This window comes from Mesoplodon densirostris, chromosome 11 (assembly GCF_025265405.1).
Source record: "Mesoplodon densirostris isolate mMesDen1 chromosome 11, mMesDen1 primary haplotype, whole genome shotgun sequence".
NCBI lineage: Eukaryota > Metazoa > Chordata > Mammalia > Artiodactyla > Ziphiidae > Mesoplodon > Mesoplodon densirostris.
In genome coordinates, this window is record NC_082671.1 from 67,938,904 (window position 1) to 67,966,856 (window position 27,953).

At 42.4% G+C, this 27,953-nt stretch overlaps 1 protein-coding gene across 1 annotated transcript in view; it reads right to left on the reverse strand.

Annotated features, from left to right (window-relative positions):
* Positions 1-25,535, reverse strand: part of EP300 (E1A binding protein p300) — an 81,691-nt gene extending 56,156 nt beyond the window's left edge. Inside the window, exon 1 of the mRNA XM_060111781.1 lies at positions 24,769-25,535. Coding sequence (XP_059967764.1) covers positions 24,769-24,862 — 94 coding nt within the window. The 5' untranslated portion in view covers positions 24,863-25,535. The remainder of the gene's footprint in view (positions 1-24,768) is intronic.
* Between the last annotated feature and the right edge of the window lie 2,418 nt (positions 25,536-27,953).

A 27,953-nucleotide genomic window follows, 5' to 3' on the forward strand; every position in this document is an offset into this window, starting at 1 on the left:
GCCACAACAGTGAGAGGCCCACGTACCACAAAAAAAAAAAAAAAAAAAAAAATACTCAATAAACCTCAATCAAAAAGAAATTATATAGGGTAAGTGTCCTAGCTTCTCCAACAAATCAATGGCATAAAAGGGGGAAGGAAAAAAAAAAGAGAGAATGAGAGAAGCTGTTATCATTCAACAACCAAACATACCTCGTTTGGATCCCGATTCAAACTAACTGGAAATACATTTTAAGAGAATCAGGATAATACAGACTGAATAGTGAGTAACATTAAGAAATTATTAATTTTGTTGGGTATGACAATAGCATAGTTAAAATAAGTCCTAAGAGACATATATTTAAGTATTTCTAGTGAAATGACAAGTCTGGGATTTGCTTTTAAAAACTCCAGCAGAAAAAAAAAAAAGGGTGGGGGGTGGACAAAATGATCAGTAACTTGAAGTAATAGGCACATGGGAGTTCTTTCTACTGTTCTACAAAATTGAATTATCCCATTTAAAAAAATTTAAAAGGAGACAGAGAAAACCTGAATAATCCTATTACTATTAAAGACTCATTGGTTAATTTTTCCCATTAAGACCAGATCTAAATATTTTTACAGGCATGTCCTACTGAACTTTCAAGGAAAAGACAATTCAACCTTATACAAACACTTCTAGAAAATAGAAATACTCTAAAAACCACACATGGCCAGTAAAAGAAAAGGAAGTCATGAACACAGAAGCAAGAATCCTTTTTAAAAAAGAAAAAAAGAAAGACAAAAAAAAGATCAGTGTTTTATAGATGTAATATCATGATCGAGTTGGGATCATCTGAGGAATCCAGAAGGGGGTTTGCATATTCACCGTAGTTAACAAAGGAGAAAGAAAACATTAGATCTATCTCAATGACTATAATAAAAGCATTGGATAAAAGTCAATACCCAATCACAATTTTTTTTTTTTTTTGTCTGCATTGGGTCTTCGTTGCTGCACATGGACTTTCTCTAGTTGGAGTGACTAGGGGCTACTCTTCCTTGTGGTGCACGGGTTTCTCATTGTGGTGGCTTCTTCTTGCTGTGGAGCACAGGCTCTAGGCATGTGGGCTTCAGTAGTTGTGGCACACAGTCCCTAGAACAGGGGAGCTTCAGTAGTTGCAGCCACAGGCTTAGTTGCTCCGTGGCTGCAACTACTGAGCCTGCGCTCTCGAGCCCGAGAGCCGCAACTACTGAGCCCGTGCTCCACAACAAGAGAAGCCACCGTGATGAAAAGCCTGTGCACCGCAATGAAGAGTAGCCCCCACTCGCCACAACTAGAGAGAGCCCGCACACAGCAACGAAGACCCAATGCAGCCAAAAATAAATTAATTACTAAAAAAACTGATGAGAAGAAGGATATATGTATAACTGAATCACTTTGCTGTACACCTGAAACTAACACAACAGTGTAAATCAACTATACTCCAATATAAAATAAAAATTAAAACAAACAAACAAAAACTGATGGGGCTTCCCTGGTGGCGCAGTGGTTGAGAGTCCACCTGCCGATGCAGGGGACATGGGTTCGTGCCCCAGTCCGGGAAGATCCCACATGCCACGGAGCGGCTGGGCCCGTGAGCCATGGCCACTGAGCCTGCACGTCGGGAGAGGCCACAACAGTGAGAGGCCCGCGTACCGCAAAAAAAAAAAAAAAAAAAAAAAACCTGGTGGGAACTTCCTTAAACTGATAAAAAGGTCTCTTCCAAAACCTAAAAACTGACAGCAAATATGGATAATGGACCAACATTAAAAGTAGCCTCTTTAGCATCAAAACAAGACAAAGATACCCATAACAACCACTTCTATTCAGTGTGGACTGGATTCTCTAGCCAAAGAAATAAGAAACACTCATGAGTCAAGATTGAAAAGGAAGAAACACAACTTTACTGTATGCAAATGATATAACTGTCAACATGGAAAACCCAAGGCAAAGAAGTAGAAATAGTGAGAGGGTAGCAAGGTGATTGAACATACCAACAACACAAATACAGACAAATTAAATTGCACTTCTATACATGAGCAAAAAAATGATTAGAAATAATTTTAAAAAACACAATAGGGGAAAAAAGATCTGACAACGTTATTAGAAAATATGTGTAAACTGTGAAACTAAAGACCACCTAAACAGGACTTCCCTGGTGGTGCAATGGTTAAGAATCCACCTGCCAATGCAGGGGACAGGGGTTCGAGCCCTGGTCCAGGAAGATCCCACAGGCTGCGGAGCAACAAAGCCCACGTGCCTAGAGCCCATGCTCTGCAACAAAAGAAACCACCGCAATGACAAACCCATGTACCAAAACAAAGAGCAGCCCCTGTTCACCACAACTAGAGAAAACCTGCGTGCAGCAATGAAGACCCAATGCAGCCAAAAAAAGACCACCTAAATAAATAAAATAACATCACAAAATCACAAGTGTCTGGGTACAAATCCTCAGTGTTATATAAAGACATCAATGCTTCCCCAATATGGATCTAGATTCAATGCAATGCCAAGCAAAATTCTAACAGTTTGGACTTCCCTGGTGGTGCAGTGGTTATTCATCCCCCTGCCAATGCAGGCAACAAGGGTTCGATCCCTGGTCCGGGAAGATCCCACATGCTGCGGAGCAACTAAGCCTGTGCGCCACAACTACTGAGCCTGCGTTCTAGAGCCTGCGAGCCACAACTACTGAGCCTGCATGTCTAGAGCCCGTGCTCTGCAACAAGAGAAGCCACTGCAATGAGAAGCCTGCGCACAGCAACTAAGAGTTGCCCCCGCTTGCCTCAACTAGAGAAAACCCGCGTGCAGCAACGAAGGCCCAACATGGCAATCAATCAATAAATAAATTCTAACAGTTTTTCAAAGAACCAGACAAGATGATTCTAAAGTATACACGGAAGAACCTAGTTTCCACCTCTGTGTTACAGGAAAGTACCCACTTCATAGGTTATTTGTGAGAATTCAATGAGTTAATATAAGTAATTGGAACAGTGCCTGGCATATATTAAGCACTATGAAAATGTTACCTCTTATTATTTAGTGGAATCATCACTCTATTAGTAGATAAGACTAGCTCATAACAATGAGAACAAAGTTTTATCAGGCACTTTCAATGTGTCAGGCATCGTCTCTGTGGCTCCTCAATAACTGTATTACTCTCGTTAATCCTCTAACAACCTCAGAAGTAGTTAATAGCCACATATATAGAGTCCATTGAGGAGAAATCAACTTCAGTAATACCAATGTCTTACTCCAGGCCCTAGTCTTGAGAACTTTAATATAACCTGTACTACAGCCAAATCTGCTGCATTTGGTTGCTGTTTCATGTTTACTATGCAAAACATTTAACATCTCATTACAAAGTGAGGCTCCATTATGAAGCAGACAGAAAGGCTGGCATTGGTAGACCGCGACAATAAAGGTTATAGGGTTGTTTTTTAATGACAATTCTGTATTTTCAACAGACTTAATTGTAGTGTCCACTACAAAAGATCCACTCAGGTTTCAACTCAAAGACAGATTCAAATACTATTTCCTAAGATGGCTCACTTTGTTACAACCTCAACTATGCACTCTGTATCTTTTATCTTTTGTTATAGCTAAGTATTTATGCGCATCTTACTTCTTTACCAAATCATAAGTACTTGAAAGATAAGGGTCTCATTTAACAGATATTTACATTTCCCATAGCACCTAGCACATGCTCAAGGAGTAAATTTGATAATAAACAGTTCCAGCAATTCTGCAATTGCATACTATAATTATTTATATCTGATTGGCAGTTCACAAATTTATAAAAGTTCTCTTAACCTTTCCTTAAAACTTGTAATTTTCAATGACTATATTAATTTGGAAGATTATGTAAAAAAGTCATATATACTTTGACCCATAATTAAGTAGACCTTATTTCATTTGATATCACTGACTGTCAATATTACTCCTAAGCTGTTTTGATTGTGCCTCAAAGTTCTGGACATTTACGATTCCTAAATGCCATCAGCCATCACCAGTATCTAACCTGGCACAGCTCAAAGGGTCCAAGTACCTGGATTTAAACCCAATTCTACAAGCTGACTTCATTTACCAGTTACTTTCCAACTGTGAGCTCATGTTACTTCTTCTATCAGAAGGCAGTAAAACTTATTCTACCTCCTTCATGGAGTTGTTTTAAGAACCAATGAGATGGGTCTTAAATATTTTAATAGATTCTAGGGCCTCCCTGGTGGCGCAAGTGGTTGAGGGTCCGCCTGCCGATGCAGGGGATGCGGGTTCGTGCCCCGGTCTGGGAGGATCCCATGTGCCGCGGAGCGGCTGGGCCCGTGAGCCGTGGCCGCTGGGCCTGCGCGTCCGGAGCCTGCGCGTCCGGAGCCTGTGCTCCGCAGCGGGGGAGGCCGCAGCGGTGGGAGGCCCGCATACCGCAAAAAAAAAAAAAAAAAAAAAAAAAATTTTTAATAGATTCTAAAGCATATAAATTATGCGTCTATAAAAATGTTTAAATTTATTAACCCCCTTTTTAAAAGTTATACACACCAGGTGGGACAGAGCAAAGGATCCTTTAGGATCATCTAGTAGTGTTTATTTGGAAACACAGACAGAATAAAAAGCAGAACCTTATTGGGTGAGGAGGAATTGGGAGAATGAAGATGGATTTTCCTCAGGCCTCTGAGAACACTGCCCCTCCCAGGGAGGGCCCAAGTTTGAAAATTACTGATTCCCTCATATTATAGATGCAGTAACTGATGCATCGCTGGCTTCCCTAAGATTGTACTATTTTGTTATTGAATATGGACTCTATTATAAAGTCCCTGGATCCCAGTCGAATATTCTTTCTATGTAAGTAAGCAAACAAACTTCATTTTTAGCAGCTGTTTTAGATTATTCAACATTATGAGAACTATAACTTTTCTAAACATTTTTAAACTGAGAAAACAATTTTTTAAACAAAATTTAAGTATTTCCAGACTAAGAAAAACTACTCGAACTGTAAATAATCAATTCTATACTGGTAGGATTAAGAGTACTAAAGCTCAAAAACCTAATATGTGGATTTTATTTTAGCCATCAAATTTCCAATCTTTCCCCATTAGGTCCTTCTGCAAGGGGCTTCCCAGAAAAAAACCTGGCCGCAAGCTCAAGAGCAGCATATTGGGAAAAGGCTACTTAAAAACAAGAGACTATGTATTTAACCAGTTTGTCATAAATAGCAAATAAAACCCAACGGTCTAAAACTAGTAGAAATGCAAGTCTCAAATTAAAAGCAATATGTATGAATATGCAAGGGAAAAATAATTAGAAATTTAAATGCCATAATTTAAACAAATCCTACTGAACAGTGGGTTTTAGTACTGACCAGCCTCAATCCACCCCTCTTACTAAGCTCCTCAGGTTCTTCCTTTTTGTTCAAGGAAAAGGAAAAAAATAAAGGTTCAAATAAATCACCTTCTCAGGCCCCCATCTCAACTTGCTCTTCATAGGGATTAGTTCAGATCAGTTGAATAAAATTTACGTGTTCAACAAATAAAAGAAGCAACCTAGAGGGTCCTACACATAATAGCTTGGGATTTTTACTGTAGAGAGAAAATTGATCTACTAAAGAATTTTAAGCAGAAATATGATATGAACAAATCTGCATTTATTAGAGTCCACTGAAACAAACAAGATGAAGAATAAATTGGACAGACAAGTCTAGAGTCAGAGAGACTGGTGAGGAGGCTGCTGCTAAAGGGGCATCAAAGAGGCCAATCAAAAGACTCTCTGACTATAGTTAGGGAGTTAAGGAGAGAAAAAAAGAATGACTCCTAAGTTTCTGGCTTGGATAACCTAAGAGTACAGTTATCCGTATGGGCAATCAGAGGAATACATGGCAATGTGAGAGAGAAATGTGGAGCTTAAGTCAGTGTCAGACATTAAGGGGGCCACTGGAAATGCCAGTATTTAAGGGACATGATCTTAACCCGCAAAGCATGCTAAAATTCAACATTCCCCAGCCCATCCACCAGGAATCCTGGAAATCAGTTTCCAAGAAGGAAATGTTAATGGTGTTCCATGCTCGACAGAAAATTCACTAAATATAGGTAATAGGAGATATTTAGTAAACTAGGTAACAACAAAAGCCATACTGCAATGGACTGGGAAGTAGAAAGTAAATGACAGCGAGTACTTCTTCTAGATATTAAGGTGAGTTCTTACATATTGGATTTGCTGACCCCCCCTTTCTCTTTGATTAGACATTTACAAATCTGAAATTTATCCCATTACCTTTAAACTATCCTATGACAAACATTTCAAGACAGTATCACAAACAACTTGAAATGAACAAACTCACACTATCTCCAGTAAGACATTTCCTGCTTACTTTCTAAAATATCAACTAATTAACATCATCGGCAGGCTACTTCTACCAAATAGTTTGTTGACAAATTCCCATATATGGTTCCCAGATGCGCAAATACAAAATGACTTTGAGTAAAATGTTTCTTCGGGACTTCCCTGGAGGTCCAGTGGTTAAGACTCTGCTCCTACTGCAGGGGGGTGCAGGTTTGATCCCTGGTCAGGAAACTAAGCTCCTGCGTGCAGTGCTGAGTGGCCAAAAAAAGAAAGTTTCTTCATCTGAGTGTACATTCAGTCCAAACACGGTGACACAAAATGTGACTGACATAATTAAATCTGATTTGAAAAGTTTAGCATAATACATTAGGTTTATCCAATGAACTGTGTATCAGAAATGTGATAATATAAACAAAAACGAATTTGGATTGAGCATGTGGGAAACTAGTATTGAGTCAAAACATCCTTTCATTATTACATACTGATTCTGTAGGTCACCCTTGGTGTCTTCTTAGTTCTGTGGTCTTCACAGCAGATTTAGCTATATCATCTATTATAAAATGAATACTCAACTCACTTAGCCTTGCCAAAAAAATCAAAAGATCAAGACAATTCCATGATACATGAGAAATTAGACAAATGTTCCCCACCAGGAAATATATAAGAAGTATAACCTTCAAAATTAGGATTACTAACAATATAATCCCAAATACTGCACTATCTGAGTATAAACAGAAGATTTTAAAAAGTTACAAACTAGGATGCAAAACTGAAATGATTTTGGCTCAAAATCTAATTCTAGGGCTTCCCTGGTGGCGCAGTGGTTGAGAGTCCGCCTGCCGATGCAGGGGACACGGGTTCGTGCCCTGGTCCGGGAGGATCCCACATGCCGCGGAGCGGCTGGGCCCGTGAGCCATGGCCGCTGAGTCTGCGCGTCCGGAGGCTGTGCTCCGCAACGGGAGAGGCCACAACAGTGAGAGGCCCGCGTACCGCAAAAAAAAAAAAAAATCTAATTCTACTGCATAACAGTACCTCTTTCAGTTACAAATTTTTTTCCCATTTAGAAGGCTCAAACACTATTTGCTGAATAAACAGGCTTATTTTTGTACTTCAGGTAAGCTGAATTCAAATAAAAACTCAGTTGGGTTTTAAAACGGTGTACATTAAGCAAAATACCCATACGAATTATTCTAAAACTAGTCAATTCTCAAGTATCCGCTTAAAAGACAGAATTCATCCATCAACTCTCCTCCTTTCAGTTACTTTTCTCTGTGGCATTAAAAATGCTTTTTAAAAATGAACATCCCAGATCTCAAAACCTTTCTTTCATCCCAGTGCTGAGACCAGAGGACGAGTAGGAACTAGACAAGTGAAGAGTGGAGAAAAGGAGAACAGGTGAACAACTCAAGCTGAGCCACAGCAATTGAAGTAATTCAAAGGAGGGGGCGCCAGGTGAGTGATGAGGTGGGCAGAGATCTGAGATTTAAAAAAATAAGGATTAGAGATGAAAGTCAAATCTACAGAACTTTAATAATTCTGAAAACAGTTTGGCTAGACATGAAAACTATCAATCTCACAAAGATCTCTCCTTATTGGTTTAGGGCACTTCTACTCTTATATTAACTCAGCTGTTTTGGGTGCTTAACAAAGTATGACGTTTTAAAACACCGTGGCCGATTTGGGGGACTTCCGGGTAAGATGGCGGAAGAGTAAGACGCGGAGATCACCTTCCTCCCCACAGATACACCAGAAATACAGCTACACGTGGAACAACTCCTACAGAACACCTACTGAACGCTGGCAGAAGACCCCAGACCTCCCAAAAGGCAAGAAACTCCCCACATACCTGGGTAGAGCAAAGCAGAGAGATTCCCGCACAGAGGAGCGGTGCCGAGCGGCACTCACCAGCCCGAGAGGCTTGTCTGCTCCCCCGCCGTGGAGGGCGGCGCTGGAGCTGAGGCTCGGGCTTCGGTCAGAGCGCAGGGAGAGGACTGGGGCTGGCGGCGAGAACTCAGCCTGAAGGGGGCTAATGTGCCACAGCTAGCCGGGAGGGAGTCCGGGAAAACTCTGGAGCTGCCGAAGAGGCAGGAGACTTTTTCTTCCCTCTTGGTTTCCTGGTGCGCGAGGAGAGGGGATTAAGAGCGCCGCGTAAAGGAGCTCCAGAGACGGGCGTGAGTCGCGGCTGAAAGCGCGGAGCCGAGAGAGGGGCGTGGGACGCTGGGGCTGCTGCTGCCGCCGTCAAGAAGCCTGTGTGCGAGCGCAGGTCACTGTCCACACCGCCCTTCCGGGAGCCTGTGCAGCCCGCCACTGCCGGGGTCCCGGGATCCAGGGGCGGCTTCCCTGGGAGAACGCACGGCGCGCCTCGGGCTGGTGCAACGTCACGCCTACCTCTGCCGCTGCAGGCTCGCCCCGCACTCCGTGCCCCTCCCTCCCGCCCGGCCTGAGTGAGCCAGAGTCCCCGAAGAGGCTGCTCCTTTAACCCTGTCCTGTCTGAGCGAAGAACAGACGCCCTCCGGCGACCTACACGCAGAGGCGGGGCCAAATCCAAAGCTGAGACCCAGGAGCTGTGAGAACAAAGAAGAGAAAGGGAAACCTCTCCCAGCAGCCTCAGAAGCAGCGGATTAAAGCTCCACAATCAACTCCATGTACCCTGCATCTGTGGAATACATGAATAGACAACAAATCATCCCAAATTGAGTAGCCAGGAGTCAGTGCTGTGCCTCTGAGGTGGGAGAGCGAACTTCAGGACACTGGTCCACAAGAGACCTCCCAGCTCCACATAATATCAAACGGCGAAAATCTTCCAGAGATCTCCATCTCAACACCAGCACCCAGCTTCACTCAACGACCAGCAAGCTACAGTGCTGGACACCCTATGCCAAACAACTAGCAAGACAGGAACACAACGCCACCCATTAGCAGAGAGGCTGCCTCAAATCATAAAAAGTCCGCAAACACCCCAAAACACACCACCAGACGTGGACCTGCCCACCAGAAAGACAAGATCCAGCCTCATCCACCAGAACACAGGCAGTAGTCCCCTCCACCAAGAAGCCTACACAACCCACTAAACCAACCTTAGCCACTGGGGACAGACACCAAAAACAACGGGAACTACAAACCTGCAGCCTGCAAAAAGGAGACCCCAAACACAGTAACATAAGCAAAATGAGAAGACAGAAAAACACACAGCAGGAGAAGGAGCAAGATAAAAACCCACCAGACCTAACAAATGAAGAGGTAATAGGCAGTCTATCTGAAAAAGAATTCAGAATAATGATGGTAAAGATGATCCAAAATCTTGGAAATAGAATAGACAAAATGCAAGAAACAGTTAACAAGGACCTAGAAGAACTAAAGACGAATCAAGCATCGATTAAAAACACAATAAATGAAATAAAAAATACTCTAGATGGGATCAATAGCAGAATAACTGAGGCAGAAGAACGGATAAGTGAGGTGGAAGATAAAATAGTGGAAATAACTGCTGCACAGCAAAATAAAGAAAAAAGAATGAAAAGAACAGAGGACAGTCTCAGAGACCTCTGGGACAACATTAAACGCACCAACATTCGAATTATAGGGGTTCCAGAAGAAGAAGAGAAAAAGAAAGGGACTGAGAAAATATTTGAAGAGATTATAGTTGAAAACTTCCCTAATATGGGAAAGGAAATAGTGAATCAAGTCCAGGAGGCACAGAGAGTCCCATACAGAATAAATCCAAGGAGAAATACACCAAGACACATATTAATCAAACTGTCAAAAATTAAACACAAAGAAATCATATTAAAAGCAGCAAGGCAAAAACAACAAATAACACACAAGGGAATCCCCATCAGGATAACAGCTGATCTCTCAGCAGAAACTCTACAAGCCAGAAGGGAGTGGCAGGACATACTTAAAGTGATGAAGGAGAAAAACCTGCAACCAAGATTACTCTACCCAGCAAGGATCTCATTCAGATTTGATGGAGAAATTAAAACCTTTACAGACAAGCAAAAGCTGAGAGAGTTCAGCACCACCAAACCAGCTTTACAACAAATGCTAAAGGAACTTCTCTAGGCAAGAAACACAACAGAAGGAAAAGAACTACAATAACGAACCCAAAACAATTAAGAAAATGGGAATAGGAACATACATATCAATAATTACCTTAAATGTAAATGGACTAAATGCTCCCACCAAAAGACACAGACTGGCTGAATGGATACAAAAACAAGACCCATATATATGCTGTCTACAAGAGACCCACTTCAGACCTAGAGACACATACAGACTGAAAGTAAGGGGATGGAAAAAGATATTCCATGCAAATGGAAACCAAAAGAAAGCTGGAGTAGCAATTCTCATATCAGACAAAATAGACTTTAAAATAAAGACTACTAGAAGAGACAAAGAAGGACACTACATAATGATCAAGGGATCAATCCAAGAAGAAGATATAACAATTGTAAATATTTATGCACCAAACATAGGAGCACCTCAATACATAAGGGAAATATTAACAGCCATAAAAGGAGAAATCGACAGTAACACAATCATAGTAGGGGACTTTAACACCCCACTTTCACCAATGGACAGGTCATCCAAAATGAAAATAAATAAGGAAACACAAGCTTTAAATGATACATTAAACAAGATGGACTTAATTGATATTTATAGGACATTCCATCCAAAAACAACAGAATACACATTTTTCTCAAGTGCTCATGGAACATTCTCCAGGATAGATCATATCTTGGGTCACAAATCAAGCCTTGGTAAATTTAAGAAAATTGAAATTGTATCAAGTATCTTTTCCGACCACAATGCTATGAGACTAGATATCAATTACAGGAAAAGAGCTGTAAAACATACAAACACATGGAGGCTAAACAATACACTACTTAATAACGAAGTGATCACTGAAGAAATCAAAGAGGAAATTAAAAAATACCTAGAAACAAATGACAATGGAGACACGACGACCCAAAACCTATGGGATGCAGCAAAAGCAGTTCTAAGAGGGAAGTTTATAGCAATACAATCCCACCTTAAGAAACAGGAAATATCTCGAATAAACAACCTAACCTTGCACCTAAAGCAATTAGAGAAAGAAGAACAAAAACATCCCAAAGTTAGCAGAAGGAAAGAAATCATAAAAATCAGATCAGAAATAAATGAAAAAGAAATGAAGGAAATGATAGCAAAGATCAATAAAACTAAAAGCTGGTTCTTTGAGAAGATAAACAAAATTGATAAACCATTAGCCAGACTCATCAAGAAAAAAAGGGAGAAGACTCAAATCAATAGAATTAGAAATGAAAAAGGAGAAGTAACAACTGACACTGCAGAAATACAAAAGATCATGAGAGATTACTACAAGCAACTCTATGCCAATAAAATGGACAACCTGGAAGAAATGGACAAATTCTTAGAAATGCACAACCTGCCAAGACTGAATCAGGAAGAAATAGAAAATATGAACAGACCAATCACAAGCACTGAAATTGAAACTGTGATTAAAAATCTTCCAACAAACAAAAGCCCAGGACCAGATGGCTTCACAGGCGAATTCTATCAAGCATTTAGAGAAGAGCTAACACCTATCCTTCTGAAACTCTTCCAAAATATAGCAGAGGGAGGAACACTCCCAAACTCATTCTACGAGGCCACCATCACCTTGATACCAAAACCAGACAAGGATGTCACAAAGAAAGAAAACTACAGGCCAATATCACTGATGAACATAGATGCAAAAATCCTCAACAAAATACTAGCAAACAGAATCCAACAGCACATTAAAAGGATCATACACCATGATCAAGTGGGGTTTATTCCAGGAATGCAAGGATTCTTCAATATACGCAAATCAATCAATGTGATACACCATATTAACAAACTGAAGGAGAAAAACCATATGATCATCTCAATAGATGCAGAGAAAGCTTTTGACAAAATTCAACACCCATTTATGATAAAAACCCTGCAGAAAGTAGGCATAGAGGGAACTTTCCTCAACATAATAAAGGCCATATATGACAAACCCACAGCCAGCATCGTCCTCAATGGTGAAAAACTGAAACCATTTCCACTAAGATCAGGAACAAGACAAGGTTGCCCACTCTCACCACTCTTATTCAACATAGTTTTGGAAGTTTTAGCCACAGCAATCAGAGAAGAAAAGGAAATAAAAGGAATCCAAATGGGAAAAGAAGAAGTAAAGCTGTCACTGTTTGCAGATGACATGATACTATACATAGAGAATCCTAAAGATGCTACCAGAAAACTACTAGAGCTAATCAATGAATTTGGTAAAGTTGCAGGATACAAAATTAATGCACAGAAATCTCTGGCATTCCTATATACTAATGATGAAAAATCTGAAAGTGAAATCAAGGAAACACTCCCATTTACCATTGCAACAAAAAGAATAAAATATCTAGGAATAAACCTACCTAAGGAGACAAAAGACCTGTATGCAGAAAATTATAAGACACTGATGAAAGAAATTAAAGATGATACAAATAGATTGAGAGATGTACCATGTTCTTGGATTGGAAGAATCAACATTGTGAAAATGACTCTACTACCCAAAGCAATCTACAGATTCAATGCAATACCTATCAAACTACCAATGGCATTTTTCACAGAACTAGAACAAAAAATTTCACAATTTGTATGGAAACACAAAAGACCCCGAATAGCCAAAGCAATCTTGAGAACGAAAAATGGAGCTGGAGGAATCAGGCTCCCTGACTTCAGACTATACTACAAAGCTACAGTAATCAAGACAGTATGGTACTGGCACAAAAACAGAAAGATAGATCAATGGAACAGGATAGAAAGCCCAGAGATAAACCCACGGACATATGGTCACCTTGTCTTTGATAAAGGAGGCAGGAATGTACAGTGGAGAAAGGACAGTCTCTTCAATAAGTGGTGCTGGGAAAACTGGACAGGGACATGTAAAAGTATGAGATTAGATCACTCCCTAACACCATACACAAAAATTAGCTCAAAATGGATTAAAGACCTAAATGTAAGGCCAGACACTATCAAACTCTTAGAGGAAAACATAGGCGGGACACTCTATGACATAAATCACAGCAAGATCCTTTTTGACCCACCTCCTAGAGAAATGGAAATAAAGACAAAAATAAACACATGGGACCTAATGAAACTTAAAAGCTTTTGCACAGCAAAGGAAACCATAAACAAGACGAAAAGACAACCCTCAGAATGGGAGAAAATATTTGCAAATGAAGCAACTGACAAAGGATTAATCTCCAAAATTTATAAACAACTCATGCAGCTCAATAGCAAAAAAACAAACAACCCAATCCAAAAATGGGCAGAAGACCTAAATAGACATTTCTCCACAGAAGATATACAGACAGCCAACAAACACATGAAAGGATGCTCAACATCTTTACTCATTAGAGAAATGCAAATCAAAACTACAATGAGATATCATCTCACACCAGTCAGAATGGCCATCATCAAAAAGTCTAGAAACAATAAATGCTGGAGAGGGTGTGGAAAAAAAGGAACACTTTTGCACTGCTGGTGGGAATGTGAATTGGTACAGCCACTATGGAGAACGGTATGGAGGTTCCTTAAAAAACTACAAATAGAACTACCATATGACCCAGCAATCCCACTACTGGGCATATACCCTGAGAAAACCATAATTCAAAAAGAGACATGTACCAAAATGTTCATAGCAGCCCTATTTACAATAGCCCGGAGATGGAAACAACCTAAGTGTCCATCATCGGATGAATGGATAAAGAAGATGTGGCACATATATACAATGGAATATTACTCAGCCATAAAAAGAAATGAAATTGAGCTATTTGTAATGAGGTGGATGGACCTAGAGTCTGTCATACAGAGTGAAGTAAGTCAGAAAGAGAAAGACAAATACTGTATGCTGACACATATATATGGAATTTAAGAAAAAAATGTCATGAAGAACATAGGGGTAAGACAGGAATAAAGACACAGACCTACTAGAGCATGGACTTGAGGATATGGGGAGGGGGAAGGGTAAGCTGTGACAAAGTGAAAGAGCGGCATGGACATATATACACTACCAAACGTAAGGTAGATAGCTAGTGGGAAGCAGCCGCAGAGCACAGGGAGATCAGCTCGGTTCTTTGTGACCGCCTGGAGGGATGGGATAGGGAGGGTGGGAGGGAGACGCAAAAGGGAGGGGATATGGGAACATATGTATATGTATAACTGATTAAATTTGTAAAATAAAAAAAAAATTATACTTGAAAAAAAAAAAAAAAAAAAAAAAAAAAATAAAACACCGTGGCCTTTAAAATGAGGCGATTTTATAAATTTCATGAATTTATCACGTTAAAATAACCATCCTAACTTTCATCCAGTACTTTATTTCAGAAATGGTATTTAGGGGCTTCCGTGGTGGCGCAGTGGTTGAGAGTCTGCCTGCCGATGCAGGGGACACGGGTTTGTGCCCCGGTGCGGGAAGATCCCACATGCCACGGGGCGGCTGGGCCCGTGAGCCATGGCTGCTGAGCCTGCGCATCCGGAGCCTATGCTCCGCAATGGGAGAGGCCACAACAGTGAGAGGCCCGCGTATTGCAAAAAAAAAAAAAAAAAAAAAAAAAAGAAATGGTATTTAATACTCTGTAGACGAAGCAGAATTAACCTAATCATAAAAAACCCACCTATCAAGGAAGGAAAGGTGCATGAACACTTAAAACTACAATATTGAATTTGAAGGACACTAAGAAAATGTAACGAGGGCTTCCCTGGTGGCACAGTGGTTAAGAATCCACCTGCCAATGCACGGGATACGGGTTCGAGCCCTGGTCCGGGAAGATCCCACATGCCACGGAGCAACTAAGCCCATGTGCCACAACTACTGAGCCTGCACTCTAGAGCCCACGAGCCACAGCTACTGAAGCCCGTGCACCTAGAGCCCGTGCTCCGCAACAAGAGAAGCCACCACAATGAGAAGCCCGCGCACTGCAACGAAGTGTAGCCCCCACTCGCCGCAACTAGAGAAAAGCCTGCATGCAGCAACGAAGACCCAACGCAGCCAAAAAAAAAAAAAAACCAAAACCAAAAAACAACTGGTAACAACCAGTGGGTTATATACAAATTTGATTGAAGATGATAATCAATATTAAGTTTCACAGGATCACATAGCTATGCATGTTGGCAGCTGGTGAACTGTGAAAGCTAATAGAGCCAAAGGGCAAAAGTACAGGTTAATTTTCAAAATATGCATTTTAAAAAATTAATTAATTGGTTGATTTTTGGCCGTGTTGGGTCTTCGTTGCTGCACGCAGGCTTTCTCTAGTTGCGGCAGCGGGTGCTACTCTTCGTTGCGGGGAGCAGACTTCTTTCTCATTGCAGTGGCTTCTTTTTGTTGCGGAACACAGGCTCTAGGTGTGTGGGCTTCAGCAGTTGTGACTCGTGGGCTCTAGAGAGCAGGCTCAGTAGTTGTGGTGCACGGGCTTAGTTGCTCCACAGCATGTGGGATCTTCCCGGGCCAGGCTCGAACCCATGTCCCCTGCATTGGCAAGCAGACTCTTAACCACTGCGCCACCAGAGAAGCCCGAGTATAGTAACATTTTGAGAGAAGCTTTAGTGAAGGTTGGATTTGTTTGCCTAATTGGGGTTTGTTCCAAGGGAATGCCTATAGGGGATTCTAGATGGTGAAGCTATCGCACCAATTCTTAAAAAAAAAAGAAGTCGTCTCCTAGAAATTGTATATCTGTAAAGAAAAAGGGGAGCGTGACTTTAAAAAAAAAATCTGCTACATTTTCTACATGCATGACAACTGGTAAACAAAACTTGGATCTTAAGAAAATAAACAATTCACTTTGTTAACTACAATTTACCAAAAACTTCAAAGACAAATGATAAGTGCATTTCAAGAGATAAATGACAAACCCTAGGTCTTCCTGCCATTAGGTTCCCTCCCTGCTAGTGATCCTGTGAAGTGTCACTAGCATTACTCTTTCCCTGACCATGTCATTCTTCTCATAAAATTTTTATCCAGATGGTGAGATGAATGTCAAATTCCTTAGCATATTTGTCTTTCCCTATTAGGACCCTAACATCCTTTTCCATCTGTCTCCCATGAAAACATTCCACCGTATGGTCTGTTCCAGTCACATAAAAACCACTTGTATTTGTTCCACCTGAAATACCACTCCAAATTTCCCTACTTTTTTTTTTTTTTTTGGCCGCATCGCATGGCTTGCGGGATCTTAGTTCCCAAGGAGGGACTGAACCTGGGCCCTCGGCAGTTAAAGTTCTAACCACTGTACCACCAGGTAATTCCCAACTTCTAAGAAAAGTTAGGTCATGCTCTCCTACCCCCATTTTAATATACATTTTCTATATGAAGTTTTCCCCCAATACTCCAAACCCATCCTGTCAGAAATAATCCCTATCCTCTGTCTTTATCTAAAACATTTAAAACTTATCAGAGTAGGGCTTCCCAGGTGGCGCAGTGGTTGAGAGTCCGCCTGCCGATGCAGGGGACACAGGTTTGTGCCCCGGTCCAGGAAGATCCCACATGCCGCAGAGCGGCTGGGCCCGTGAGCCATGGCCGCTGAGCCTGCTCGTCCAGAGCCTGTGCTCCGCAATGGGAGAGGCCACAACAGTGAGAGGCCCGCGCACCGCAAAAAAACAAAACAAACAAACAAACAAAACTTATCAAAGTATAACTCATGGGAAAACTGTGTGGATATGTGTACTACCAACTCCACCAGATCCTAAAGGCTTTGAGAGCAGAAACTGCACCTTGATTCATCTTTACATTCCAAATACCTAAAACTTGGTGGGTAGTCAATGTTTCTTGGCTCGAATGAAAGGTGCTCCAAATGCAAGTAGTGACTACCCAATTCAGGAGAATCACACAACTTCAAAGTATGCAAATTTAACTCATAACAACCCCTCCCCTCATCCATATCCATACACAAACACTTCTCTAAGTATTGAATAAATGACATCCTCACCAATTCTGCTACCCAAGCTTGAAACTTGGGAATTACCCTTGATTCCTCTACGGCAATATCCTGACACTAATTAATCCCCAAGTTCTCCTGGCCACCCATGTTCTCTCAAACCTTTTCGCTTCTTTCCATGTACTAATCCAGGCCACCCTCATCACAGCTGGAATTCTGAAACAGTCATCTCACTGGTCTCCCTGCCTGTTTTCCCCTGTTCCTTTCCAAACCATTCCTCTCTTTAGTCAATCATTCTGTCCATCCATTTAAAAGACCTAAAAAAAATCTAAACTCCAATAAGCAGTAACTCCAATAAATCCGGCAAGATTGGCCCCTTGCTCACCTCTACAGTTACATTTCTTGCTATCCCCCAGACAGATGAAATTTACAGATTCCATGACAGACCATCTCTTGTTTTCAACCTGGGCTCACTCTTAGAAATGCTATATCCTTCAAATCCCAAGATCAGACACCGATTTCCTCAAAAAAAGCCACTAGAGCAACAGTAGCTACAGGTTAGGTACCCGTTTCTCCCACTGTACACTGTGCAAATACAACACTGTACACTGTACATATACAACACTGGTCACATCAGACTTGAATGTCGTTCTTTCCCCTTATCTACAAACCCCAGGAAGGAAGGGCCCATGTCTTTCTGGATCACCAGAGTATTCCCTGTTTTGAGATGAAATGCTGGGCATACAGAAAACGTTGGTCCAATACAGGACGTTGGTCCAATACAGGACAACTGGCAGCTTGTCAACTCTTTTAAACTAGTGTTTTTCAAACTGTGAGTCACAAGCCATAGTGGGTCATGAAATCAATATAGTGAGTCACAACCACCGCTTTTTAAAACATGAAATGCAACAGAAAATATCAGAGTATATTATAAGTAGTAAGGCTAGGTAGGATAAATATTGTTTGCTCACTTGCTGAGACAGGGTCTCTGGTTCTCCATGTAAAATGTAGTTCTTACTTGGGTGTGGTCAAAAGATACTGAAAAGCTCTGCATTGCGCCTTCTACTTTTCTTCCTCCTCCTTTAAGAAAGTCTTCTTTTAAGACCCAGATAATGCACTTCGCTGGTGGCACAGTGGTTAAGAATTCACCTGCCAATGCAGGGGACACGGGTTCAAGCCCTGGTCCGGGAAGATCCCACATGCTGCGGAGCAACTAAGCCTGGGCTGAGCCTGCACTCTAGAGCCCGCAACCCACAACTACTGAGCCCGCATGCCACAACTACTGAAGCCTGCGCCTGGAGTCCGAGCTCTGCAACGAGAGAAGCCACTGCAATGAAAAGCCTGCATACCGCAACGAAGAGCAGCCAGCACTCGCCACAACTAGAGAAAGCCTGCGCACAGCAACGAAGACCCAACGCGGCCAAAAATAAATATAATGATTAAAAAAAAAAAAAAGACCCAGATAAACAAATAAAAAATAATGCTCAACCACATGATTCTTTAGAAAAAAGCCATTCTTATCTTGAGCATTTCCAATAAGAACAATCTGCTTTCTTATTTCTCATTATGCCTTAAATATTTATGCTCATTTCAATTACTTACATATACAAGACTTCCCTATGTGACAATATATATACTTTTATTTTAACCACTGCTGCCATATTCTTATACTCTCAAAAAACTTAATCTTTGAGTAGATGATGTATACGCTAACTCTGCACCTTAAAAGTAAGGCTCTGTAAGCCTTACTTTTAAGACCACTCTCAACTTCACACATTTGGTTTTCTCTTTACCCAATCTATCTGTATACCCATTAAAAAAATCTAGCACTGCTTTTTTGGGATATATTTAGCAGTAAAGTTAAAAACAGTTAACACTTAATGAAAACGTACTATGCTGCAGCAAGCACTATCCTAAGTATTTGACAAAGAGAATTCTCATTTACTATTCCTTACCACAATCCTACAAGGTGGGTACTACAGGTGAGGCAGCTGAGACAGAGAGATTAAGTAACTGGCCCAAGGCTCACAGGTAATAAAGGCGGGTCTGGGATTTTAACTCTACTAGTCTGACTCCAAAACAAATTCTCTCACCACTCACTTTTTTCCAGTAGTTTAAATTTTATACTCTCTCAACTAAATTACTCCTAATTGCCTTTTGGAGGATTTATTTTAAAAGATCTACATCTAGGGACTTCCCTGGCGGTCCAGTGGTTGAGGCTTCGCCTTCCAATGCAGGGGGTGCGGGTTTGATCCCTGGTCAGGGAGTTAGGATCCCACATGCCTCGCGGCCAAAGAGCCAAAACATAAAACAAAAGCAATGCTGTAACAAATTCAATAAAGACTTTAAAAATGGTCCACGGGCTTCCCTGGTGGTGCAGTGGATAAGAATCTGCCTGCCAATGCAGGGGACACGAGTTCGATTCCTGGTCCGGGAAGATCCCACATGCCGCAGAGCACCTAAGCCTGTGCACCACAACTACTGAGCCCGTGTGCCACAACTACTGAAGCCTGCGCGCCTAGAGCCTGTGCTCTGCGACAAGAGAAGCCACCGCAATGTGAAGCCCACGCACCGCCATGAAGAGCAGCTCCGACTCGCTGCAACTAGAGGAGAAAGCCTGTGCGCAACAACAGAGATCCAACGCAGCCAAAAACAAATAAATAAAATTAAAAAATAAAAATGGTCCACATCAAAAAAATCTTAAAAAAGATCTACATCTAAAAACAAATGATATCCAAATTGTTCAGAAGAGGCTTAAAACCTCAATGTTTATTCTCTTAAACATTTTTTGAGACCAGAGCAATAAAATATTTTACCATTAAAATTTCAGAAGAAAATTACCATCCATTTCATGAAAAAAAAATCATCTGCAAAAGCCAATGTTTTAAATATTTTACACGTGTCATAATTTAAGTTTCAACTTGCCCATTAATTTCTCTAATGCTTGCCACACTAAAAAAAATTCAACTTCAGAAATTCTCTAAAGAGGAACCCTAAAATTTCAAAAACACACAAAACAAGTTGTCTTATTTTTCCATTAATTGATGGGTGTAAGAATTGGCAGAATAACTCTTGAATTGTTTTTGTAAGTATACCAGGAAGAAGCATTTTACACTCCCACTTGCATCTGCAACATTCTTCCTACTCTTTTTTTCTTTCCTATTTACCACTTAATGTCCTTACAAAAACACCACTAGGCACTAATTTTCAACTTCTCGTTTTAATCCCCCCCCCCTTTATAGAACAGACTAAGGAAAAGGTAGAAAGCAAAGTAAAACAGAGAAAACAATGCCAAAAGGCAACCAAGGCAGAAAACTTTTCCTCCCTCCCCATCATCCAATCACTGGACATGCGAATACATTTCTTACCTCTGTAACAGAATTTGAACTCCAGCTGAAAAAGGGAACCCTTGTTGTAACACATACAAGATTTACAACGTAACAAAAGTCACCTTAGCTCACTATCCACCACAGATAGCTTTCTTGAAGCCCTATAAATGAACTTACAAACCCTTGAAAGTAAGCAACTGCCAGAGTTCAAGACACTTAGTAAAATGTTTTGCAATTTAACAGAGAGATCGGCAATACCTCGCTGGACCAAAGAGCGGTAACTCAATAACTTCAGAAGCAGAACTCTCATGTAAATGCTGATGCCCGAAAAATAAAATTAAAACACAGTATCACAGGTTTACGAGCTAACAAATAAATGATCTCCAAAAAAAATATTCTAGTTACATGACAAACCACTAAGACACAATGGTGTTCTGAGAAAGTAAAACTGACATTTAAAAAATCCTTGCCCATGGAATATCACTCAGCCATAAAAAGAAACAAAACTGAGTTATTTGTAGTGAGGTGGATGGACCTAGAGTCTGTCATACAGAGTGAAGTAAGTCAGAAAGAGAAAAACTACTGTATGCTAACACATATACATGGAATCTAAAAAAAAAAGGTTCTGAAAGTGTAAAACAGATAGCTAGTGGGAAGCAGCTGCATTGCACAGGGAGATCAGCTTGGTGCTTTGTGACCACCTACAGGGGTCGGATAGGGAGGGAGACACAAGAGGGAGGAGATGGGGGGATATATGTATACATATAGCTGATTCACTTTGTTATACAGCAGAAACTAACACAACATTGTAAAGCAATTATACTCCAATAAAGATGTTAAAAAAAATTCTTGTCATAAAAAAATCTATTGTGTACACTAATCTAGTGGTCAAAATGCAGATATATCTGCCCTGTGCCTTCAAAATGAAAACATAAAATCCAAGCCAATTTTGGCACATGGGTACACAGCAGGGCCACAAAACCATACCAAGACCAGAAGAATCTTTTACCCTACTAAATATGCCAGATCCTAATGCTGTCACATCTCTTTCCAGAGTCTGTTCTTTCAGCCCATACAGCATCAAGTGTTTACAAAGCAGTGACAAAACATGTCCTGTGAGCAATGAAGGCAATATATCATCCTCATCATTCCATCACTCAGGTGATTATCAGAAACAGGTTCAAGAAATATCTGAAGGACAATGTATTAACTGTTCTGGTCAATAATTTTACCAAAAAATTTTTGCAAATGGCTTTTATGATGGGGTGGTAGTGGAGGTGGTAGGACAGAAAGGCATTTGATTCCTCAAACAGTTTTGATCTAACCATGCCGAGTTAAATAATATTTTCAATGGATCAAGTGCAAAGATTGAAACAGGAACATAAAAATGCAAAAGTAGTTAAGTCTTTCTCCCCATTCTAACGTGTAAAACTGAAATGTAATTCAAATTATTTTAATCAACCTAGAAATTTTTTAGAAGAATCTCTGAAAATTAAATAAGTCATTTTTATTCTGCATCAGTGGATAACCTTAGAAAATCAAATTTTGGGATTTAAGCACTAATTTGTTTTGTAACACTTTAGTTTAGTATGTCAACCCAACTGGGTTCATTTTCTTTCCTATAAAACTGGCACATGCAAACACTCTTGACAGGTACACTTAACACTACTAAAACTGCAAGCCTCAGTCATTTAAAAAAAGTTTCTGGAGTCTAGAATTTTGGGATAATTTTGAACAGTTCTAAATGAAATTAATCATCAAGTACGAAGGTATAATTTACATTCACATTTATAAAATATGCGGTAACTCAGAAGTAAAAATGTAGAAATTACAAGTTTAAAATGTAATGTTTTAAAAAGTGAAGAGTCTGTTAAAAGTTGACTACAAACTTATACTACACAGTGCTAGATGCAAATAAAAATCAAAATGTAATGGTGCCCAACTTGAAGTTCACAGGGGGACAGTATATTCTTAATACTCATTTCTCCCCTTCCCCCATCAAAAAATCCAAACTGGTTAGGATTAAAAATTGGATACCAAAGAATTCCTGGAGTAGAATCTTAAGGGGGGGGGGGCACAAAAATCAACCTACACTACAAAATTGAGAGAAAGATAAACTCTTAGGACTCAGACTGAATTAATCTCAGTGCTGAGGGTTTTTTATTATAAAAACCCACTTGATACATTTAGTACTGTTACAATTATTCAAAGATATTTCAAGTAGCAAAACAGTTTCTGTGCATTAGTCAGGTGAGACACTACCAAAATTAGTTAAAGTTACCAAATACACAGATCAAATATGGAGACTGCAGCAGTGCACCTGAACAGAGATATCTGAACAAGAGAGCACAGCCTCCCTTTCAGACCTTGCATTACTCTAAGACTAAACTGCTCAAATCAGGAGTCATCAAAACAATACAAAGAAAAAGTTTTCTCTACAATATTCCCAGTCACTGGCTAACTCAAATGTAAAATCCATCACCATATTACACAAGAACTAAAGAGCAAAAACCTCCACAATACACAAAAACTAAAGAAACAAAACAAAAATCTACAGGTGAAAAGTGTGTCTAAAGGTGATCTAAAAGTCCTACCGAGTGACATTTTAGTAAGTACAAAGGAATACAATACTCCATATGTGTATGAATTCTGAGGAAAAAACACAGGTTTAAAAAAAAAATCCCTGAAGACTACAGAAACTTCAAGGAATGAGGACAGATCAAAGTTCATGTACTGCCAACGTTACAAGCCTGAAGCAGAGAAACTCTGCAAAAATCCTCAATCTTTGCAGGTTACCTTAAACTCAAGATACATCTTTCTTATAAAAGCAAAGAATCCAAAGCATTTGCCATATCCTTACGTTTTTCACCCACAGAAACGAGCCTACTTAGAACCATGCTTCTTTAGAAGTTCTCTACAAACTCAAAGGGTACATTTAACTCCATTATGCACTCTCACTGGCAGATGGAGGAATGACGTTGAGCCTGTTTTCTCAGGGAGTTAAAGAGATGCTCCGTAGTAAGGGGGAACATCTTGTAGACTGTCAGATGGCCAGCCATTCTTCGTCTTCATTACCCTGGCACCTCAAACAACTAAGACAGCAAAAGAGAAGGTCGGTGGCCATCAGGATAGCATCAAACTAACTGTAAGAAGGGAATGATGGAAAGAAGCCTCCCTGAATTTCTCTTGACAAAAGGGCTAGTCCACAAACGAGTGAAGTAAAAAATTTGAAGAGCTTTTTTAAACTGAAATCTGGGTCTCCACATATGTTTAAAGTGTAAAAAAGACAAAACACACAAATACAAAACCTACTGCACATTTTAAATTCCTGTATTATCAGTTCATGGTTGCAGTTCATGATTCGGACTCTTGCAACTTTTAATCTTGATTTCCAAGTACATAACTCCATAAAATCAGTTAGCCCCCCATCCAGCCCTCCCCAAAGAGAAAGTAATTGCAAACTGCAAAGAAAATGCCTCTGCTCTCTCCCAACCTAAAAGCCCCAGAGTTTCAGACGTTTTGGTCTGGCACCAAAGAAATGAGATGGAAAATGAACAGCGCTCCATATTGATTTTTAAAGCAAATGGGGGGGGGGCAAAAAAGCTGGGAATGGCAGATAAAATAATTCATACCAAATTTCGGGTTTGACGTTTAACTTCACGTCAAACCTGAAATCCTGGATCTCACACACACAAATAAATAAAACCAAGATTTTTTTATACCCTCATCCTCAACAGAAATTCTTATGTAAAGAGAAATTCTTGAAGAGTAGAAGGCAGAGGAAGCGGGACAAGTGCGATCAAGAAGAAAGGATTCACGATTCTTCATTTATCAACAACAGAAAAAGTAAAATTGCAAAAAAGGCCCTTACACTCAAATGCACTAGCATTTCCAAAATTAAACTGCATGGTAACAACAATAAAGGCCATTTCTGCAGCACCACTCAATAGCTCTAATTCCAGAACACATAGCGATATGACACAGTATTGCAATAAATATATTAGGAAGCAAAGAAAATGGTTGGGCTACTGGACGCCTTCGACCAGCTCATTCAAACACCTTTAAAATCAATCAAGAGGCAGAGAACTAGGAAGAGAGAGAAAGAAAATATGGACGAATAAAGCTGCGAGGAGAAAAAATTAAGGAGGAGGTGGAAGGCCAGGGTTCCCAAGACTAACCTGTGCCATCGCTGGCGGACGCCGAGAGGGCCGGAGATGAGAGTTTAGGCCGCTTGGCTGAAGGCGGCCCCGGTTCCACCACATTCTCGGCCATTTTTAATTCTTTCGGAGATACGGGCGAGGAAAACGAGAATCCCCGGGAAATCTCTTCTTCAGGCCTGGGTCCCCGCCCGGATCCCTGGGGTGGGCTTGGGGGGCTCCGCCGGCCCCCAAAGTGGGTGGGGGAAGTTCCTTTTTCTCTTCGCCGGATCGCGGTGGCTGAAGAGGGATGCGGGCTCGATAGAAAAGGTAGGGGCAAGTGCGAGGGGCCGGGCCTGAGCCCAGGCCCGGAGGAGGGCACAGGCACACAAATGCGCCGAGCGCGTCCGCTGCAGCGAATCCCCGAGAACTCGCGGCTCTAGAGGCGCAGTCCACGGCCCGCCACGGCCGGCCCCTGCCCAGCCGAGGTCTCTCGGAGCTCCGCCGCCGCCATCAGCTTCTTCCTCCTCGGCGCTGTCCTCCTCCTTCTCATCGCCACAAGGAGGCGGGGGCGAAAAGGGGGGAGAGGAGGAGGCGACGAGAGACACTCACCTCCTCCCGGTGCCCCCTCCCGGACCTGAGCCCCCACCCTCCGAACCCTCCTCTTGCCGCCGCGCTCCGCGCCGCCGCCGCACCGGCCCCTAATGGCCGCAGAGAGCTCGCCCGAGCCGAGAGCCAGGCTGGCGCCGCCGCCTCACATCGCGCGGCGGGCGGCGGAGGCGCGGCGAGAACGCCGGGCGCGGAGCTCGCCGGCGCAGAGGGCCGAGGGGGCCGGGCCGAGCAGCGCCGCCAGCCCGCGCCGACGCCGAGGCCACCGAGGAGGCCCCGCTCTGGCGGGCGGCGCAGGCGGCTTCCTCTCGCGCCGCGCTCTCCTCCTTCGCCCTCCCTCCCGCGGAAAATAAATAAATACGGCCGCCGCTACGGCCCCCACCCCCGGCGGCCAGATGCCGGGAGCGCCCGCCCCCCGGGGCTCCGCTCGGGGCCGCCCTCGGCGGCGGGCGAAAGCGCCGCGGGGCGCGGGGTTATGTAATGGTCCCCCCTAGGCGTCGACGCCGGCCCGGTTCCCGGGCCGCGGTGGGGGTGTGTGCAGGCGGGAGGGGGCTGGGGGTCGCCTCAACCCGTGCGCCCCGGGCCCCCTGCCACTGTCTCGGCCCCTGCTGCCTCTCTCCGGACCGGCTCCCCTCCGAACTCTCGCTCCCGCAGTTCGCACTCAGTCCGGAACCCCGCTTGCCCACTCTCGCCCGCTCCCTCTCGCCCTCTCTCCCCCCGAGCCTAGCACACAAACAAGATGGCGGCTGTTGTTTCTTCCCTCTGCCGAATCCTCCTTACAGGCTAGCGGTAGCAGCGGCGGCCGGAAATGAGCCAAGGGTGGGGGGGGTGAAAAAAGGGGAGGGGTTGGGCCTCCGGAGGGAGGTGTCAGAGGGCGGGGCCTGGGCCCGAGCCGCTCACACAATGGGGGAAGAGGACCCGGGGGCGGGACCGGCTCCAATCACGGGATCCACCCAAGGCCCCTACGCGGTTGGCGCTTCCGCAAACTCCCCCGGCGTCACCCGGTGGCTCCCTTTAAAGGGGAGGATTTGAAGGGGGGGGTCAGGGGCGGGCTTGGGATCTATTTTCAGTCGGTGGACACTTACGGGGGACTGTGTCTGGGTTGGGTCTCTGCGTAGGAGATCGGTGGGAACTGGGGGTGACGGGGCTGGCAGCTACTCGGGGAGGGCGCCAAGTCGCCGCACAGGTGGCCGAATGGGAACGCCATGGGGATGGCCCTGCGCCCCGGGCCCTTGGGCGGCCGGATTTCCGAACCCCGTTGAATTTACCAGGCAGGGGGAACCCCGCCGCCCGGTATTCCAGGCCAGAGACAGTGCGTTCCTCTCCATCGCTTTCCCAAAGGGACGGGCTCACATCCAAAAATCTCACCAATTACGAGTTTTTTCCTTTTTTTTCTTAATTTTACAGTTTTTTGACAATGAACATATATTATTTTGATAACCAGGAAACAAAAATCACAGCAGTGGGAAGATGTTTTAACACCAGATCTAAATTCATTTCTTACCCACCGTGTATCCACATTACCCCTACCAGGTAGCACTCTCACCAAAGGAGCCTTGAATTATTTTTCTGAACCACATCCAGGACCTGATGACATTTGAGGGTGTTTCTTTTAACCCACTCTCAAACCAGCTTAAAAAAAAGACCGTGTTTAGGCAGTGCCTTAAAGATAACGTAATTAGGGGGAAAAAGCAAAAACATACTGTTCTAAAGGTAATGTAAGGATGGAAAAAAGCAAAAATGTAACGATGAAGGAAAATGCTTGAATATAAATAAAATGTGGTGTGTGTGATAACAGTTTTGCAGAGGAGGGCCTTGCCAGCATTCTTTCACATTCCTACAGGTTACAGGATTCCTCTGTGTTTGGCCTTGGGTAAATTGGTGGCAAGATCTCCCCAAGGAAACCCCCAAACCAGTATCTATGGAGATAGTTAAAAGCTTTTAAAAATATTTCAAATCTCATGGTCCTTAGGTGATGTATGCTTATTGTCCAGTATACTTTGGTTTTTGTTGATGCTGTTTATTGCCTTTTAAATGAATGAATAGGAGAATAAATAAAAACCTAGGAGTGAAAATCTTAATGAAGCAACTCAGGTTGCCAGCAAGGGTGAATTCTGTCCTGCGATTTCAGGCCTAATTTACCCCAAACTGCAGTGGAAAACCAGGCAAATTGAAAAAGACAGTACCAACTTACCTTAAGTTGTTACAGGATGGAGTCACCATGTTGGGCTAAGGTCAGAACTGGCCTTCAGGAATGATTCAATTATCTTTAATAGTTTATACCCACATTCACAGTAAAGAGGACAGAGGAAAGAAATGTGGACAACACCTGGAAATTTTGCCTGTAATTTCCTCGCGGGAGGTGGCTCATCCGATTTTTTGAAGAGTTCCTGACCTTTGGGAAAAGATTTGCCTAGTTTTGCAGAGGATGCAGCTTGAGGCTAAACAGCATTCAAACAGCCCTGGCCCATCTAGCCCCAAATACTGTGGGACTAGGTACAGGAAACTTATCAAGGAAGATCTGAGGAACATCTCATGAGAAAATTCTGCAGAGAGGAGTCAGGGGCCATGGACCTGCCCAAAGGGAAGGCTCTGCCTGCTGTGAATGGGGAATTCTG